Here is a 19,721-nt window from a genome sequence, read left to right as displayed (position 1 = left end):
GAAATACAGAAGCAGAATAATAAGAACTAGGTTTCCCAAAAGAGGAAACATCATATCATAGAGATATGAATTTGAATCTTAGCTCCACCAAGCTATCTGACCTTATGGAAATTATTCAGCCTTCTTCAGTCTCTTCCTCATTTGTAACATGTAAATAATTTCTACTTATAGGGTTGTTTTAGGCATTATTCTTGACCTAGTATTCTGTCTATTCCAAATTTTATTTTAAATTTGTAACTTCGTTGTAATAGGTTCACTTCATGATTACATAATTACAATGATGATGTAAACTTTCTATTTTGACTGATAATTTAACTACAGCAAGACCATGGCATATTTAATTGTTAATAATCGATACTGCTATTAGCGCTTTCCTGTCATGCCTTTATTAATGTCAATCAAACCAACAAAAATATTACTTCTCAGCAACATTCAGAATCTTCCTCCATTTGCCTTTATTTGCTATACTGTCATCAAAGGGATCAAATATTGTAATGCGATATGATATTGGTGATTAGAGAACAGATGAATTGTTTCACTATTTCTAAACTGTTCAATAGTTCAGACATAATACTTTGAAAAATGTTTTCAAATCAAAATAAGTCTACTGCAGTTTGAATGAAAAACTTCACTGAAATAATCAAGCATACATAAGAAAGAAAACTGATGTGTGTCTATTACCTTATTAAGTTTATATTGATAGGAAGGTAAAAACCTATAGTAAAATTGTATTTAAAAGACAGTCTATTTTTTTTTTTAAGTATGCAGAAAGTGCTCTAAAAGTTTATTTGCCAAAGATTTAACGTTAAAACAAATAAGACATATAAAGATTCCTAGTCTTAGAGGCTTAAAATAGTTATTTGCAAGAAAGAACTGGATGCCGAGAAAACTTTTAGAGATTATGTAGTTTAAGGGAAAGCCAGATCTGGAGAGGCTAAGTGACTGCCTAAAGTTAAGGACAGAGCACCAGGATGTGACTTAGGTCAGACTAACATTCCAGGGCTCTTTCCAGGAAACTAAGCTGCCTTTCACGTTTTTGTTTGTTTGTTGAAAGAATATGTGCTCTTTGATTAATTGCAAAGGTACCACTATCTGCTTCCTACCTCTTCCTGGGACTTGTTAAATTGCTCTATCAGTTGTGTTTGAGCCAGCATTACTCTTTTCAGTTCATCTGACTTCTGTTTCATTTCCTTCCTCAAGTCTTCTGAAACTGAATCATTACTGTCAATTTCCTTCTTCAAGCGAGATTCAAATTCTGCAACCAAATTTTTAAGATTTTCAATTTCTTTTTCCTTTGACTCAGATTTTTCAGTGTACCAAATATGGGATTCGTGAAGTTTTTCTCTAAGAGTGGTCACTTCCTGTCTTAGATCTCTTGTAGCGCCTGTGATTAAGTCAGACATCTGTAAGATAAATCTCATATTAGTTTATAGGTGATAGTTTCTAGGTAACCACAGAATTCTTATGGTTTTTAAGAGATTTATTCTCATTAATCAGTGTACTCACTTGATCAGATGAAAACAAACCCATGACATGCAGGCCTTCAAGATTTTCTTTTTAAAAGACTAAAACATTTATTTTTCTACTTAAAACAGCATCACACTAATCACTTGGGAATTTTTGGAAATATATAAATTTCTGTGACTATATTAAGCTACAAAGGATAGGACAAGTCTTTTTTTTGAGACAGGGTCTTGCTCTGTTGCCAAGGCTGGAGCGCAGTGGGGCAGAGGTGTAATCATGGGTGTCAGCAGCCTTGACCTCCTGGGCTCAAACGATCCTCCCAATTCAGCCTCTCCAGTAGCTGGATCACAGACTCATGCCACCACACCTGGTAATTTTTTATTTTTTGTAGAGATGGTGTCTCTCTATGTTGCCAAGGTTGGTCTTAAACTCCTGGGCTCAAGCAATCCTCCTGCCTCAGCCTCCCAAAGTGCTGGGATTACAGGTGTGAGCCACTGTGCCCAGCCTCAGTTCAAGTCTTGACAAATAGATAGATCAGGGGCCTGTCTGGACCTAACTAGGTTGGCTTTGGGATCTCAAAATGCCTGATTTTTGGGGAATGCAAGGAGGAGAGCGCTAAAGTTATACTTTACCCTAAATATACCAATAAATTTTTCTTTGACATAATTTTTTTTCTTTTTTGTAAATAATGGTGGGAGGAACTCCAGATACTATGCCTTCCAGAATAGTACTGCCCAACAGAGCTTTCTGTGGTGTTAGAAATATTCTATGCTATCCAATATGGTAGTAACTAGGCACATGTGACTACTGACAGTGCTGGTAAATGTTTAACAACTGACTCTCAAAAAAAAAAAAAAAAGCAAGATTGTATCTAATTTCCATGGTGTAAATACTCTAACCATAGCTCTCAAAAAAGAGTATTGACTATTGAGCACCTGAAATACGACTAATGTAACCAAAGAACTGAATTTAAATTGTATTTAATTGTAATTAATTTAATGGAAACTTTCATAGCCACAGGTGGCTACCATGATGGATAGCATGGATAGCACAGTTGTAGAAAACACCTGAATATTCTGAAAATGTACTGCTTCTCAAGGTGGTACCTCTAGATAAATGAATGAGAGAACAACTTGGAGAAGTTTTTCCTCATAGCATGAAAGTCTTTAGAAAGGAAAAGACCTCTTGTTTTCTTTCTCCTTAAAAAAACAAAACAACAAAACAAGAGCTGCTTCTAATGGAACATATCCTTATTACTTACGCTCAATTATTGTCATGTTATAAATATTAGCACAACAAGAAACTAGCCCACTAAGAATCTGGAAAACATTCACAGACCAAGGTTCCAAGGACTTTGTGAACTATTACATAAAAAGAGTTGTGTATCCAAAATGTGTTTCAAATGTTAAATTTACAGAAAGAATAACTTGTGTCAAAAGTCTCTTCACCATAGTTCATAATTTTATAAATTAATATTCTATTATCTTCAATTAATCCAGGAGGGAAGAAGGTCACTGTCAGGTCTGTACAGTGGTTTCCATCACCCAGAGGAGAGCTGACATTGAAATAAAGGAAGTTATCCTTGGGAGAAGAGGTTCACATAACCACAAATATGTTTTTATTTTTTAAAAGGCAGTCAACATTTAAAGATCAGGAGGTTTCACTTACAAAATGTGGATTTATGACTTCTTTTGAGAAACTGTAACATCTGGCAAGTTCCAGCTTGCCTGTCTGCATTCTCCTGCTGATGGGATCCTGAACCACCCAGGGCTGCAACAGCAGTCACAGAGTGAGAGCAGGAAGAAAGGGGGAGACTCAGTGGAGCCTGGGGCATCAGAAGCCAGGAAGCAAGAGGTGAGAACCCTCTAGGGGAGGTAGAACCTTGGGGGAGCCAAGGCTGTGAGCTTGTGGCACATGCTCCATTGCCCCAGGAGGATTTCACTTACAAAACACAAGTTCAAAGATAAAAATCACCACGATTTTTTTTTCTTTTAGAGAAGGGGTCTCACTCTGTTGCCCAGTCTGCAGTACAGTGGTGTGATCAGAGCTCACAGAGGTCTTGAACTCCTGGGTTCAAGTGAACCTCATGTATCAGCCTCCCAAGTAGCCAGGGTATTAAGTGGTATGAACATACTATGGGTATGAACCATCACACTAGGCTAATTAAATCTTTTTTTTTTTTTTCTTTTAAATAGAGACAGAGTCTTGTTATGTTGTCCAGGCTGGTGTTGAATGCCTGGCCTCAAGTGATCCTCTTGCCTGGGCCTCTCAAAGTGCTAGGATTATAGGTATGAGCCACTATGCCCAGGTAGCTTATTAAGAATTTCAAGGTAGTATCTGCAGAGCATTAAATCCAAAGCATGAGACCTTTCTGAGTGTGGGACCATGTGCAATAGCACTGGTTGTACACATGTAGCTGGTGCTGCCTGTTGTTCACAATGGACTACTGAAATGGATGTACCATACCTCCTGTACACAAATGTAGAAGCCATTAGGTCTTGTCTGATGCTTAATTAACACAGACTCTTTATGTATGTATTCAAAATGTTATTTCCCCACTAGGTCTTGATTAATACAGATATGCACATACACACTCTACATTCAAGTCCTATAAAAACAGGAAAACTTTAACAAAACCTTTAGTATTTAGAACATACTGTTTAAGAAATTTAGGGAGATATGATCACATTTAAAAAATATTTCTCTTCATTCAGAAATGTTGAGAATGAAAAATATCTGCAATGAAAGGGTATATGCTTTAGTTGTTGGGAAAATTTTAATTATGTAAAATACCTCATTATCTTTTGATGTTGAGTATTTGAGGTGTTGAAATACCTAGCCATACTAATTTTTAGTCATATAATTTATGATGTTTAAAAAATAAGTTTATTCTGGTAGAAAAAATCCATACATAGCTGGATTACACGCTTGTAAAACTTATCTCAGTTATCCATTCTGGAGAATTAGCCAAACCATCTTACCTGCATGGCTAAAACCAAGACACAGTGACCATGAGTCAAAGCTACTGGAATCATAAATACCATAGTGTTCTAAGGCAAAATATACAACATCTGCAGTTTCAAATCTGTTAAATAATGAAGAACGTCATAATTATAGACCTTCATTTGTAGTTCCTCTTGTTCTTTCTTATACTTTTGGATTATATCTTGGTGCTTTTCTTTTTCAATATCAAGTTGCAGTTTTGTTTCTTCCTTAAAGAGAAGAGCTTGCTCTTCAAATTCAACCAAGTGTTGGGCCCTTTCCTTGGCAAGTTCTGCTTCAATCTAGAAATGGCATTTAAAACATACGTAAAATCACTTTATCTTAAAATAAGTACATTAAGCTTATTTTCAAACTCTTAAGTTTTAAAATGTTCTGACATTAAATTTTTAATTAAACTATTTTTAAAATTCTAAAAAATTATGTGACTTAAAACTTGGGCCAGAAAAACTGACCTTGTGCCAAATATTCCACCACCTTCTAAGACCTGAAAAATTAGCAGAGGAGTTAGAACTATATGACAGTTTCCAGAAATACTAAAAGCCTAGTTACTTGCTCATTTATACTGTGAACTCAGTCCTTGCCAGCAACTCAGAAAATTAAAATTTTTGTTTTTAAGCAGATTTTGAGGGCTTTAGACTAAGTTCTGCTTAAAACTCAGAGGGAATTCAAAGTACAAATGTTGATTTTTCAAGTGGCCCTTTCTTGATGGAGGTCATAGAAAGTTTTGGAGTCACAGTTTGTCATTTTAATGTGACTAAAGTGGGAAGGATGACTAAAGGAAAAGAGTCAGTAATGCCTGTACAGATGGTCTCCAACTTACAATGGTTTGACTTCTGATTTTTTGACTTTACAATGGTGAGAAAGCAATATGCATTTTCAGTAGAGACTATACTTCAAATTTTGAATTCTGATCTTTTCCTGGGCCATTGATACACATTATGATACTCTTTTGGGATGTTAGGCAGTGTCATGGGCCGCAGCTCCCAGTCAGCCATGTGCTCATGAGGGCAAACAACTGATACTGTACAGTGTATGTACTCTGTTGCCAGTATTTTTTAGATACTGTGTTTTCACATTCCATCATGTCTACAGAGTACCCATTTTTGACTTACAATACCTTGAATTTATGATGGGTTTATCAGGATGTAACTCCACTGAAAGGTGAAGAGCATCTGTATCCATACTTTGACTCAGATAGTATCATAATGCTAGAAGGGACCTTAGAAATCCCCTAATTCAATCTCTTATGTTTCCATGAATTGTGGAAAGAATAAGCAAGAAATCTGGATGCAGATGAAGTTAAGTTTAAATCCTGGCTCTTAATCCTGGCTCTGCTACTTGCTAACTGAGTGATCTTAAGTCTGTGACTGTAACCCTTCCTGGTAGGGTTATAACTAGTTCCCTTAGGGGTTGTTATGAGGATTAAAGGAGGCAAAGCTTCTGTGTAAAGCTCTAACATGAGTAGGAATTTAATAGTCAGTGGAGAGTACTTCCACACTCTGACCCTTCAGTCTCTACTACTGACTCCATACTAGATGACTGACTGCTGGGTGCCTCACACCTCCAGAAACTGTAACTCACTCCTTCCCCAGAAGGCATTTCCATTTTCAGACAGCACTAAGCATTAGGCAGTTTTTCCTGTAGTTGAGCCAACATTTCTCTCCATGTGGTTTTTAACCATTGGTTTTGGCTCTGCCTACTGAAACAAGAAAGAGAACAAATCTATGAGTACTGGAGTAATTTACTCCTGGGAGTTCATCTAGAGAGACTGGAGAAGGCAATCCCAGTGACAGGCTGGCTCTAGGCTTACACTGTGCCAGGATTATAAACTCTAAGAAAGGGTAAAGCCAGGTAAATTGGGAGAAAAACTCACAACTGATTGTGACTGTGTGATTTAGGCCACCAAGACAAGGAAAGAGATCAACCTAAATTTCTCAAGGGAACAATGAAATCAGGGTACGAGGACACAAATTTTGCTAAGAAAGTTAAAGGAAGTCCTTTACATTAAATAAAATACTAGATGGAAGACTAGCCCCAGTGTGGGGTCAATTGGTTTTATTGTACTGGGTATAAGATTGAGCATCTGCCTTAAGGGAAAGTAATTATGTTTATACAGTATTGGATTTTGGCTCTTTCAAAATAAACTTCTGGATTGTTTGGGATAATAGGCTACTGATGATCTTTTAGCAACATTACAGAATTACAGAATTACTCAGATGGGCTGCTCTCAGACTGCTGAAGACAAAGGAAGTCTCAGGGGCACTCAGAAAAAAAGAAGACATTCTTTTGAATTTCAGATACGTAAATCCACTTTGCCTCCTGGTAGCCATTTAGATAATTCACAGGTGCCTCCAACGAATTGTATGACCCAGAAATCTTGTAACTACACTCTTCCCATAGCCTGTTTCTCCCCCTTATTTCAGGACACAGCTCTACCATTCATCTAGTTACTCAAGTCAGTAACTGGAACATCATCTTTCACACCTCTCTCCTTTACCCTCCCCACCCAATCCAACACAAAATCCTGTTCATTTTACCTTCAAAAGATGCTTTGCATCCATTTCTCTATGTCTCAACTTTCATCAGCACTTCCCGATCACCTAGTTCTGGCCACCATCACTTCCTGACCACCTCACTTTCACTCCTGCTTCGCTCCAACCCATGCTACGACACACAGCACAGTATTCTTTACAAAGTATAAATTAGATTTTTAAAATTCCTTCTTCGTGGTTTCTCAAGGCATTAATATATCAAAACTCCTGTGTATGACCTTTTACAGGGCCACTACTAGCACATATGACACCTTTGTGTAAACTGACAAAGCACCCCTTCCTTAGATGAAAACAGTCTCATGCCAGGCATAGGACTTGATGAGCAGAGTACAGGCTAGATTCCAGCTCCCTTTGCTGCCTTGGCCTGGTGCAGGCTGCAACTTAAACACTGTATATGGTGGCAGTCCTGGATTCCTCCAGTCTGACTGCCACTACTTTTCTCATTTGATCACAGTGCTTTGACCACACTGGCATAGATAAGTCAAGAATATATGAAAAGAGAAACCAAATGTAAAACATTTGGAAAAATTGGAAGGTATAATATTAATATAAAAGTCAATAATCAATAACATTCAATTATTAATTATTAATAAATAATAGTCACATAGTTCTTAATAATTGTTAATAGTAATCAATAATAAATGAATAATATAAGCATTAATCATTCATAAGATGCCCTGAGACTATTAATAAAAAAGCAACAAGCTATTTTGAGAAGCTCAAGAAAATGTGTATTGAGGTGCTAAGATATCAAGTATTTTAAAAAATCTTGTGTGGTTAGTTAGTAGAGTTCAATAGCTATTTTAGGACAAAACGACATCTTTCCAAATATGGACTGATTGCTCAAATTAAGACAGTGAGAATATATGCAAACTTGGTGGAACAAGACAAAAATTAGATGACAGAAGGACTTTAGAAGAACCTTTAAAAAAAGTTTTCAAAAATTATTATGGAGATGAGGTCACTTAGAAAATCAGCAGGGTTCCTTTGATGAAGTTGAAATGAAGTATTCAGGGAAGAAAAGGTGATGGCTGATGGCTTGAATGAGTTGAATGTTTTGTTTTACCTGAGTTAGAAAGCAAGATCTTCTTGCCCCTGAACTATTCCTTGAACTACTGTAGGTAAAGAGAGAAAACAAGGAAGGAATAAGTATATGGACAGTGGGAAAGAACAAGCACTGTAGACAAAAGGGAGAATGATTGACTATTGCTAGCTTGATTTTTAATTTGCACAATCTGAGAAGGAGAAGCAAAGTGATGAGCTTCACATGGGATTTCCAACATTTAGGAAAGCTGCAATGGGATGCTAAGAGCCATCTGAATGTGTTGACGAGTTAGCACAGAGAAATGAGATTACTGGTTCCTTCATGATCTGATTAGTTTGAACAAAATAATGAGCCCATAAACACAATGATTTGCTTAAGGGGTGTATTATTTGCCTTTGAGTAGGTGCATTCATGCCAACTTGCCATGTTTTTATTTTTAAATGTTGATATGAGCTGATAATTTAAAGTATTTTAGATGACAGGAGCGATGTTTGAGCAAAATGAATAAATTTGTTGATGGCGTACATATAAAGCATGAACCAGTTTATACAATAACTAATAGTAATTTTGATAAGGGGAAAATTATGATTTCTAAAAAAGCAGGAGTAATATTAACTGAAGATTCACACAAAGTAAAATCAATTATTACCTTTGTATACATCCTAGGTTTTAACTATTTTTGTTTTTCATTTATCTGTATCCTCTTCTAGCTCAAACTCCATCTCCTCAGTGAAGGCCTCCAAATGACTCCAGAGCATTCAGAGCATTGTTTTTAAATTTCTTTTGTATTTGTTGTTGAAATGCATAACTAGTATTTTATAAAATCTGTATCTTATACCAATATGCAAAATACTGCCTTTTCACTATTTTCCAAGTGAGATGTTTGTGGTTGACTTTGTTATTATCATTTTCTTATTGAACATGGAGCCAAACACCATGTTTGACCATTTATTACTCAATGATACTTTTAAAACCAACGGGAATTTTAGTTGCCAAAGTAGGAATCAAATAATTTGCTTATATTTGATATGCATACATAATTTTTAAAGATATATCTCCTAAAATAAATTATTATACTATTTTACAAAAAAATACTGATTGCAAATTATTACAGTACTTCAGATTATTTCTGAAATAGCTACTGAATAAATAATAAAAGCAGATGATTATTCGAAACAGAATTTGCAGTTGAAAAATGAATGCTAAGGAATCAGAATATGTAGGCTGCAGGTCAAATCCTGTCAAGAAATGTGTGAACTTAGGATGGAAGGAGAGAATGTTCACTGAGTAAACGAATACAAGCTAGGGTGGTATGCTATAGGACACTTTCTATATATTAACTCTTTTAATTCTTACAACAACTCTGAGAATAACATATAATAAAAGAAGTATTACTCCCACTGTCTAGATTAAGAAATAGGCTAAGAGAAGTGAGTAACTTCACCAAGATCATAGAGCAACTACAAGGTGGAAAGGATATGTATACTTAGGTGTTGCCGGTGAACTCTATAGCTCAATGTGTTTAGTTTTTTTTCATGTAACCTGTCCCCTCCACCCCTACATCTATACAGCATAGTGGGCTCAGGGAATGGACTTGGTATTTATTTAGTTTCAAAATATTTGAGGATTGTCCAGATCTGCTAATGATTTCTAATTTTATTTAATTATGGTCAGAGAAAATACTTGTCGTGAATCCTTTTAAACTTATTGAGACTTATTTATAAGCCAAAATATGTCGATTTTGGTAAAAGGTCATGTGCACTTGAGAAAAATGTGTATTCTGCTGTCAAATTGAGAATTCCATAGATATCATTTAGGTCAAGTTTGTTAACAATATTGTTCAATGTATCTGTTAATAAATTTATACAATTTTCCATTGTATAAATCCTTACTCTTTGTCTGGCTATTTTTCTATCAATTGAGAAAAGGAATTGATATCTTAGGCTCTAATTAGTGAATTTATTTCTCCTTACAGTTCTATCAGTTTTTGCTTCATGTATTTGTAAGCTCTGTTATTAGGTGAATGAACATTTAGGGTTATTATGTCCTCCTTGTGAACTGACCCCTTTGTCATTATTAAATATCTTTCTTTAATCCTAGCAAAATATTAAGTATTCTGATTTCTTTACTCTGAAATCTACTTTGCCTGATAATAATATAGCTGCTCCAGCTTTCTTTTTTTTTGAGACGGAGTCTCGCTCTGTCGCCCAGGCTGGAGTGCAGTGGCGCGATCTCTGCTCACTTCACCTCCCAGGTTCACGCCATTCTCCTGCCTCAGCCTCCTGAGTAGCTGGGACTACTGGCGCCCGCCACCACGCCCAGCTAATTTTTTTTTTTTTGTATTTTTGGTAGAGATGGGGTTTCACCATGTTAGCAAGGATGGTCTCGATCTCCCGACCTTGTGATCCGCCCGCCTCGGCCTCCGAAAGTGTTGGGATTACAGGCTTGAGCCACCGCGCCTGACCTCCAGCTTTCTTTTGATTTGTGTTTCCATTCTTTACTTTTAATCTATGGTGTCTTTATAGTAAAGTGCATTTCTTGAGAGCTTATTTAGAAGTTCTAGCAGGGGAGGAGCACAGCTACTGGTATACCCTTTACAGAAGAATGGTCCTCCTCTATCAAGAAAGGTCATCCTCTTCCACCAGAACATGTGCAGCTTCAAGAAGGTCACATGTAAAGCAGTAAGGGAGAATGGGGACACCTGCTTAGCCAGCCAGATCAGCCAGATCAACCCTGGCAATCAACAGGGTGTGACAGATGTCACAGTCAGATCTTCCTCACATCCTAAAGTACATTTCTTATAGGCAACATATAGTAAGGTGTTGCATTTTTTATCCAAGATAAACATCTCTGCCTTTTTAATAGAATATTTAGACCAGAGCTTAGCCAACTGTGGCCCACAGACTAAATTCAGCCATGCCCATTCATTTGCATATTGTCTATGGTTTCTTTTATATGTTACAATGGCAGGGTTGAGTGGTTGTGACAGAGACTGTATATCATACAAAACCAAAAATATTAACTAACTGGTCCTTTATAGAAAAAGTTTGCTGATCTCTGGCTTAGATCATTTCCATTTAAAGTGATTATTGATATAATTAGCTTTAAATCTACTATCTTGCTATGTTTTCCATTTGGCCCATCTCATATTTTTTCTCTTTCCCTTATTTTCCTGTCTTCTTTAGGACTGGTATTTAAAATTCAATTTTGTCTCCTTTATTGGATTATTAGCTATAATTTTAGGGTTTGGAGAATATGTCTTTAATTCAATACAGTCTACTTTCTAATGATATTATCACTACACATATTGTATAAAAATCTCTCAGTAATAATATATTTCCACTTCTATCCTCTCAGCCATTGTGTTATTATTGTCATATATTTTGCTTCTATGTTATAAATCTCATCAATTATATTTTTAAAAATTTAAATAATGAAAAAAACCCCATATCTTTACCCACAGTGTTACCATTTCTGGGTTTCTACGTTCCTCTGTGTAGATCCATATTTCCATCTGGTATAGCTTTCCTTCTGACTAAAAGACTTCTTTGAACATTTTTTTATAGTGTGGGTCTATTGGTAATACATTTTTTTCAGTGCTTTTTGAAGAAGTTTCCATTTTACTCTCATATTTGAAAGATTTTTTCACTTGGTATGAATTCTAGGTTGGCAGCTTTCCTCATTGCTCCCCTAACCTTCTTTTAGTACTTTCAATCCTACTTTTTTTGCTTGCATTGTTTCTGATTTAAAACAAAATCTGCTGTCTTCTTTCCTCTCTATACAATGTCTTTAAAAAATCCAGCTGCTTTAAAATATTTCTTTTTATTACTGTTTTGGACAACTGGATTATAATTTCCCTTGGTGCACTTGGTTTCTTGTGCCTGAGGCTTATTGAGCTTCTTAAAACTATGGGTGTTTAGTTTTCATTAAATTTGTAAAACTTTCAGTCATTATTTCTTCCTTTTTTTTTTTTGTTCCCTCTTCTGTCTCTTGTCCTTCAGGAATTTCAATTACAGATATATTGGGCCTCTTGAATCTGTCTCATGGCTCACTGATGTTCCTTTTGAGTTGTTTGTTTGCTTTGTTTTGGAGTCTATCTTGTTTTATTTAAAAAGTTTTTCTATTGCTGCATCTTCAAGTTCACTAAACTTTTCTTCTGGAATGTCTATTCTGCCATCAATCCAATCCAGTGTACTTTTAATTTCAGATAATCTAGTTTTCGTCTCTCAAATTTCAGTAACTGGTCTTTTTTATCTTCTATTTCTCTACTTAACATGGTCAATTTTTTCTTTAGCTTTTGGGTGTATGGAATACAGTTATCATATTTGTTTTAATGTTTTTTCTGCTAATTCTCACTTCTGCGTCAGTTTTTATTTACTGATATTTCTTTTCATTCTGGGTCAGTTTTTATTTACTGATATTTCTTTTCATTTTGAGCCCTATTTTGTTGTATATTTCCAAGGTTGTAACTTACCTTGTTTGGTGCTAGATATTTTTGTATTCCTATGAATATTCTTGAGCTCTGTCCTAGGATGCAGTTAAGTTTCTTGAGATCAGCTTGATTATTTTAGGTCTGCCTTTTAAAATGCATTAGGCAGAATCAAATCAGCATTTCATCTAGGGCTAATTATTCTCAACTTGTGATGCAAGACCCTTTTGAGCACTCTACCCAGGGCCTTATAAATTACAGGTTTTCCAGTCTGGCTGATAGAAATGCAAATCACTGGCAATGTGTGAGTATTCAACACTCTCTCTGGCTTGGTCTGTCCTTGGCTTTGTGTGCTTTTCCCACATGTACACTTTCATCATAAACATATGCAAGGCGGGACTCTTTGTAGATCTCCAGTGTTCTTCCTTTGTACAGCTCTCTCTCCTGTGAACACAATCTGTGAACTTTAGCCACCATGATCTCCCAGGACTCTGCAAGGTTTCCTCCACTCAAAGAATCTGACAAGCTCAAACTAGATTCCCACTCCCTGCACCATGACCTGAAATGTCTTTCAGGACACTAAGTTATGGCAATCACAGGGCTCACCTTGTTTGTCTTCTGTTTTCAAGAATCACTGTCTTTCATTGCCAGATGTCCAATGTCTTGAAACCATTGTTTTCTATGTATTCCTCACTGTTTTATTTGTTTTAGGTAGGAGGGTAAATTTACTTCCTGTCACTCCATCTTGGCCAAATGCAGAAATATGGAACTTTGTATTTAGATACATGGAAGTTGATTCTCAGCTCATTTCCTGCCTTTATAAAAGCTTTAGTAAATTACTCAACTTCTCTAAGTCTTTTTTGTAATGTGCAAAATGGAAATAATAATGTCATAATAATGAAAATTACATTATTAATAGAGATAATTTTTGTTATCTAGATTAGTGGTTTATGAGATGATCTCTGCTGGCCACTCCTGACCCAAAATTTTCAGATTTTATTAATTCAATTTCTAAAACTGCATTTTAAAAACTATTAAAATTAAAGCATGTCCTCAATATTCCTTTGATCCATGTTTATTATGCATAAATTAAAATTGATATTTTATAAATAACAACATCATCTGTGTCACATTTTGTATGTCAGAAATTATCCGTTTTAATTTTAATAATAGCATACTAAAATACATTAGGAATTATTAGGTCATTTGGTTCTTCAATTTTGAAAACTAATTTGAGATTTTTTTTTTTTTGCCTTCCTTCAAAATTGAAAATTGACTATTTCTTGAAGTAAACTTTTCTCAACTGCATTTTCACTCTAATCTAGTTGCTTCTGTCAAGAAATAAGGTTTTTGTTTGTTTAACTACTGGTTTCTCAAAAGCTCTATGTACTATTTTAAATGAGGTCATTAGTGCAATTCTAAAATGTTCTTAAGTATGATGTCTTGATGATAATCTAAGAAAATATTTGCTTGGAATCTGCTTATTGCACTAAAAAGTGATAGTGATTAAATAATGCGAGTTGATTATGTAAGCAGTGTGGCTATTTTTTTAATTACAAAATTTTAACTAAATAGTAACAACATTGTAAATTTAAAACCAATTTTAAAGGTTCAGCATGCACACTAATTTGCTTTCTTCAAGTAGTAATACTTGAAATAAATAAAAATCCATGACAATTAGTAAATATGTAGTTATTTAAAAATGTGCCATCCTTGTTGCATAGCAACTATTGATCTTATTATGTGCTTTTTACATACTCTAAATAATTAAGCACAGACACAAATTGCTATCTACTTTTTTACATATTAAAAGCATTTAATCTATGAAGTTTATTTTAATATGTGTATTATATATTTGTGAAAAGAACATTTCATTCTTTGGCAAAGGCACAGTGACCCAAGAAAGAGATGACAATGTCATATTAATGATTCTCCTTTCTCATGAGAAGACTTTTAGATAACTTTTTATTCATAGTCTCAATAGCTAACATAGCCAAGGCATAATTATTAGTCCTTTGCTTTCCTGGTCTGGATCCTGATTTACTGCTAGCTAAATTATAACATTTATTAACAAGAAGTCATGTCCTTTCAACCAAATGAAATGTCCATTTATACTATAGAAAATTATACATGCCAAAATACCTCTGCAATATAATTAATTCATTAGAAAGATATCATGCTCCTAGCAAGAACTTATAGAATATTATATAGAATTATTTTTACCACCAAATTAACTTAATAGCATAAAGCAAGAACATAAATGCTTTTATATGTCAGATGCTAACACTAACTTGTTCTATTCTGTTAGCACCTCAAGACAGGGTACAGTGAACAGAAGTACTAGAGGGGATCATAAACAGAGACTTTTTCTCCAGTGAAATGTATCCAAAAACCCCTAGTGGAGTATGAATATGGAGATGGGAAATTTCTACAAAAACAAAAGCAGGAAAATTTACTCCATCATACTAAGAGAAGGAGCTCAGGAGTTTGAGAAGCGGAATGACTCTCTGAATCTCTATCCATATTAATTCCATTAGTAAAATTTCTGAGTCAAAACATGGGAAGTTTACTATATCTTGGTACATATTGACAGACTGCTTTCCAAAAAGTTTGCTTTAATTTCTAGTCCCTTAAAGAGTAGGTATGAGAGACAATCTCACTAGATCTTAACCACAGTGTTAAACTATTCTATCAGTTGGATGGATAAACAATCTTTCATTGTTCTAATTTGAATATTTTGGATTATACAAAATCTGGCTGATAATCTTCTTTTTCAATTTTTACACATAGATTGGTAAGAATAGGGAAAGTGAATAAGTGCAGACCTGTCAGTTGAATACCCTGAGGCTAATAAAAATAAGAAAGAATTAAAGAAGCTGGGCCTCAGAGAAGAAGGAAAAGAAAAGGTCTATGCTACAAAATAAAACAAAATAAGAATGAGACACAAATAGCAACATTAGTCCATATTCTCCAATTTTGTTTTGGTCCACTTAGTACTATTGTTACAGTGATCATTTTTACTATATCCTGACTGTGTACCCTAATGGACAAGGGAAGGGGTACTTATTTTTAGAGGGCTACTGTTGGCTGAGTATGGCCAACTGTTTGAAGATTGGAAATGAAAGTGCAAATTTAAAATTGTCCTGAGCCAGCAAGAATACCTAAAGGGTTTCAGTATGCTGGATGGTAGATTGAGGGATTCCTGGTAGAGATGTTAGTTTGAAGGAGGCCACTGCTTGTTGCTGAGGTTACAAGTTATGGGGTTCAATCCCCAAGGAGAAGAATCTGATAAAACCCAAACAAGTTGTCAGGACTTCAGTCAAACAATCTGAATTTTGGTGACCAGCTCCATTTCTAGAGGAAAATTTAAGGCATAATAAGAAAACTAAGGCAGAAGGCCAGTGCTAGGCATAGATACCAGTCACGGAAGAGAATGAGTTGGGAATGCTTTGGGTCAGTGTGTAGAATATGGCCCAGGGATCAATCAAGGAGTACTGGAAGTTTATGGCAGAAAGATGACTGCTTTTAACTCGGTGACTAGAGCTGTGGATGACCTGAGAAAGTATGGACTAACAATTTTTAAAATATTACTTTTATTATTTAAAATTATGAAAGTAATACCTATTCATTGTTGAAACTTTGAAAACTATAAAAAAGACCAAAGACCAAAACCAATGGAGTTTTTTTTTTGTGCTCTAATAGCAAACATTTCTCTGTAAATACTAGCAAGCTAAATGCTTATTCATTTTACTTTGTCAGGGTATATATGTCAAAAGTCCAAAACCAAATAATTCTAAGTCATTTTCCATTCTTTCATCTTCTTATAGGAGAAGAAGAGAAGTTGTAAGAATTATTTCCCTGGTTTTAAGAATATGATCAAATGTAGATTGTGACAGTTGATGAGGAAATAAGAAAATATTTAAAAGCAAAAAGATACGCTTTTGCATGAGAACCAAGAGCTATCTTACAAGATTCCAAAATGTGTTATCATTGTTTATTTTTCATTATGTTGTCTAATATTTTGGAAAAGACACATTCCATAAGCATGTCTGGTCTAGGAAATTCCAGAAGGAATCAAAAGTGTGCATAGAAGCAAATAAATCTATCTGGAAGAGTCTTATGACAAATGGTCAGAATTTTTAAAAAGCAAATAGGTTGCATGCTGATGAAAGCCACGCTACCATTACCTTCTCCTTCCAGTTATCATCACTCAGCAGCTTCTGTCTAAGGGTTTCTTGCAGCTGCTCGATGCTTTTCTGATGTGAAATCAGCATCAATTCCCTGAAAATCATAAACCCGACAAATGAGTCAATACTTACAACACAATTCCTAAGTTGTAGTTCCTGGGTCAGAAGATATTACTTCAAAACTTAGTCTGTTTATTTTCTTTAGCAGTATATATGCTGCTACTACATTATCATTTTAACTATTAACAGCAATTTACAAGTGCTGCATATATGGTATTTTTCCCAGGCTCAATTTTTGCTTAATAAGTAGTAAGATATTATTTTGGCAATAAACACTAACAACATATGCAGAGTCACAAATACAATAAAATGCCTTCTGGCTATTCATGTGTGCAAAAAATAAAATAAAATGTCATAAGTTGTGGTTCAAAAAGTATATGACTAAATTCTAAAATAGCACCAGACAATATTTGGTTTCTTTAAAAAAGGAAAATATGTTGGGATATGCCATTAAGCCAATACATGTTAGCAGTTCCTGTGAAATTTTCTTTTCTTTTACTTATCTCAAATATTGATAGGAACAAACCAAATTAAGTAGAGAGCTGTGTTATGTCAGGGATGCAATATAGCATAAAACATATTAGAAATTCAAAAAAATAAAGATCACTTTATTATCTTAATCCACGTAAGTAGATCTTAATGCTTAGCTTGTGATCCTCTGGATGGAAGTAAGGACAGGAGGAAATTCAAGAGAGAATTTCACAGGGGCACTGAAATTAAGATAAAAAATCAGTAGTAGCAGCAAAAGTATGCTTATTGATCAGGGACCCTTTCCTCTTGCATGATCACTATGATTCTTCTTATGTTCTATGCGTGTGATTCTTCTCTATTGCTCATTCATTCTCCTAATCTTTTTGTTTTCCATCATCACTCTTTTCCTTTTAGCTCTGACCCTCCTGCAAAAACCTGTGACTTTCATTTATAATTGTGTGTTCAACATCTCCACCCTAATGGTCCATGAACACCAAAAATTTTATACATCAAAAACCAAATTAAATATCATCTCCTACAATCTTTTCTTTCCTCCTGACTTCTGAAAACCTTCAAGGGTCATTTCTGAAGGTTTGAATCATCTCTGACATTTCCTTCTCTCTCTTCTACCACAACCATGCAGTAGCAAGTTCTACATAGTCTACTTCTTTGGGGTAACCTCAAACTATTTCCTCCTTTCCTAATACCAAGACCCAAGATAGGCAGAAGAAAGTAAAAAATATCAGAGTTGTAATCAATGGAAAACAGAAAAACAATAGACAATATCAGTAAAACAAAAATTTGTTTCTTTGAGATCAATAAAATAAACCTCAAGGTAGACTAATCAGGAATAAAAAAGAGAAGTCAGAAATTACTAATATCAGAAATAAGAGTGATGATACTACTATAGATCCCTCAGATATTAAGATGATAATAGAGAAATATTATGAGCAGCTTTATAATAAATATTATGAACAGCTTTATGTCATTAATTTTGACAACTCTGATGAAATGGACAAAATATTTTAAACAACCAACAAAGCTCACTAAAGAAGAAATAGATAACATGAATAGTTGATAATTATGGTAAGTTTAATTTACTATGAATGTTCTAAACTTATATGTGCCTATTAAAATAGCCTCAAAATATATAAAGCAAAACTTGATATAACTGTACAAAGAAATTCTTAAATCCACACCTTAGTGGTGGAATCTACCATAGATTTCTCAGTTATAGATAAATCAGCCCAGGACCACCACATATGTCAATGGAAGTATAAACTGCACAACTCTAGACTGCTATGTGAATGTCTTTGCTACAGTTGTGTAATGTAGCAGTCCAGGGTCAAGCAAATAAATAGTTCATTAAAGATACAGGAGACTTAAGGTTCATAAGACAGATTTAAGGTTAACATCTAGAATCTTGTACCCAATTAGTGGATAAATACATCATTATTTTCCAGCTTATATGGAATTGACTTCTAGGACAAAAAGTAAGTTTTAGCTAATTTCAAGCAATGGTTATACTATAACCTGCATTATTCAATATGGTAGCCACTAGTTTCATGTAACTATTGAGCAGTTAAAATGTGGCCAGTTCAAGTTAAGATGTGCTATAAATGTAGAATACACACCAATTTGAAAATTTAGTACAAAAAATCTAAATACCTGTGATAACATTTTAAAGACAATTACATATTTAAATAATATTTTGGATAGTTTGGGTTAAATAATTAAAATTGATTTTACTTGTTTATTTTTAGTCTTTAATGTGGCAACTAAGCATTTTAAAATTACATATGTAGAAGTATAACATAATACTTCTACAGAACAGCACTGTGATAATGTATATTCCATGAAAACAAAGAAATGTCCGTAACAAAAGATAAATAGCTTCAGGTATTTGAAAATTTTTTTGAATGTATTTTTGAATAGTTCATGAGTCAAATAAAAATCACAATTGGTATTTTAATATACTTCAAACTGAACAATAATGAAATTATTAATTACTATCAAAATGAATGGAATAAGGTTAAAGCAGCATAAATTGTGGTATACCTTAACATACAATATAGATGAAGAAATGAATAATCATCAGCTACATGAAACTTTATAAACAAGTCCCAGGAACATAATATTGAGCACAAAGAACAAATTAGAATGATACATATGGAATGATTTTATTTATGTGAAGATAAAATCATGCAAAATCTAACATTCTTTAGGAATACAAAAATGCTTGGTAAAATTATATAGAGAAACATGGACACAATAGATGTTATCTGTAGGTTTTTGTAGATGCTCTTTATCGGTTTTAGGAAGTTTCCTTCTATTCCTCATTTGTTGAGAACCACAAAATGCAGGCTGGTGGTTTTCTCTGAGGAAGGAGCAAATGAGATGGAACTGGGGAGAAGCAAAAGAAAACTTCAAAGATAATGGTAAGGTTCTTTTTCCTAAACCACGTGGTTGATACAGATGTTCACTGTATTGTAGCTCTTTATATTTGATAC

The 19,721-nt window shown here is 34.4% G+C and overlaps 1 protein-coding gene across 2 annotated transcripts in view; it reads right to left on the bottom strand.

The window, feature by feature from the left end:
- The window catches only part of LEKR1 (leucine, glutamate and lysine rich 1), a 214,379-nt gene that overhangs the window by 16,863 nt on the left and 177,795 nt on the right, over positions 1 to 19,721 (bottom strand). For both annotated transcript variants that reach the window (XM_011959017.1, XM_011959018.1), the window contains exons 10-12: positions 16,681 to 16,774; positions 4,584 to 4,748; positions 1,104 to 1,403 (exon numbers count right to left, since the gene is read on the bottom strand). In XM_011959017.1, coding sequence (XP_011814407.1) covers positions 1,104 to 1,403; positions 4,584 to 4,748; positions 16,681 to 16,774 — 559 coding nt within the window. The remainder of the gene's footprint in view (positions 1 to 1,103; positions 1,404 to 4,583; positions 4,749 to 16,680; positions 16,775 to 19,721) is intronic.

This window comes from Colobus angolensis, unplaced genomic scaffold (genome assembly GCF_000951035.1).
Source record: "Colobus angolensis palliatus isolate OR3802 unplaced genomic scaffold, Cang.pa_1.0 Scaffold48, whole genome shotgun sequence".
Lineage (NCBI taxonomy): Eukaryota > Metazoa > Chordata > Mammalia > Primates > Cercopithecidae > Colobus > Colobus angolensis.
Note: the sequence above shows the minus strand (reverse complement) of the source record. Positions and strands in the feature narration are given on the sequence as shown.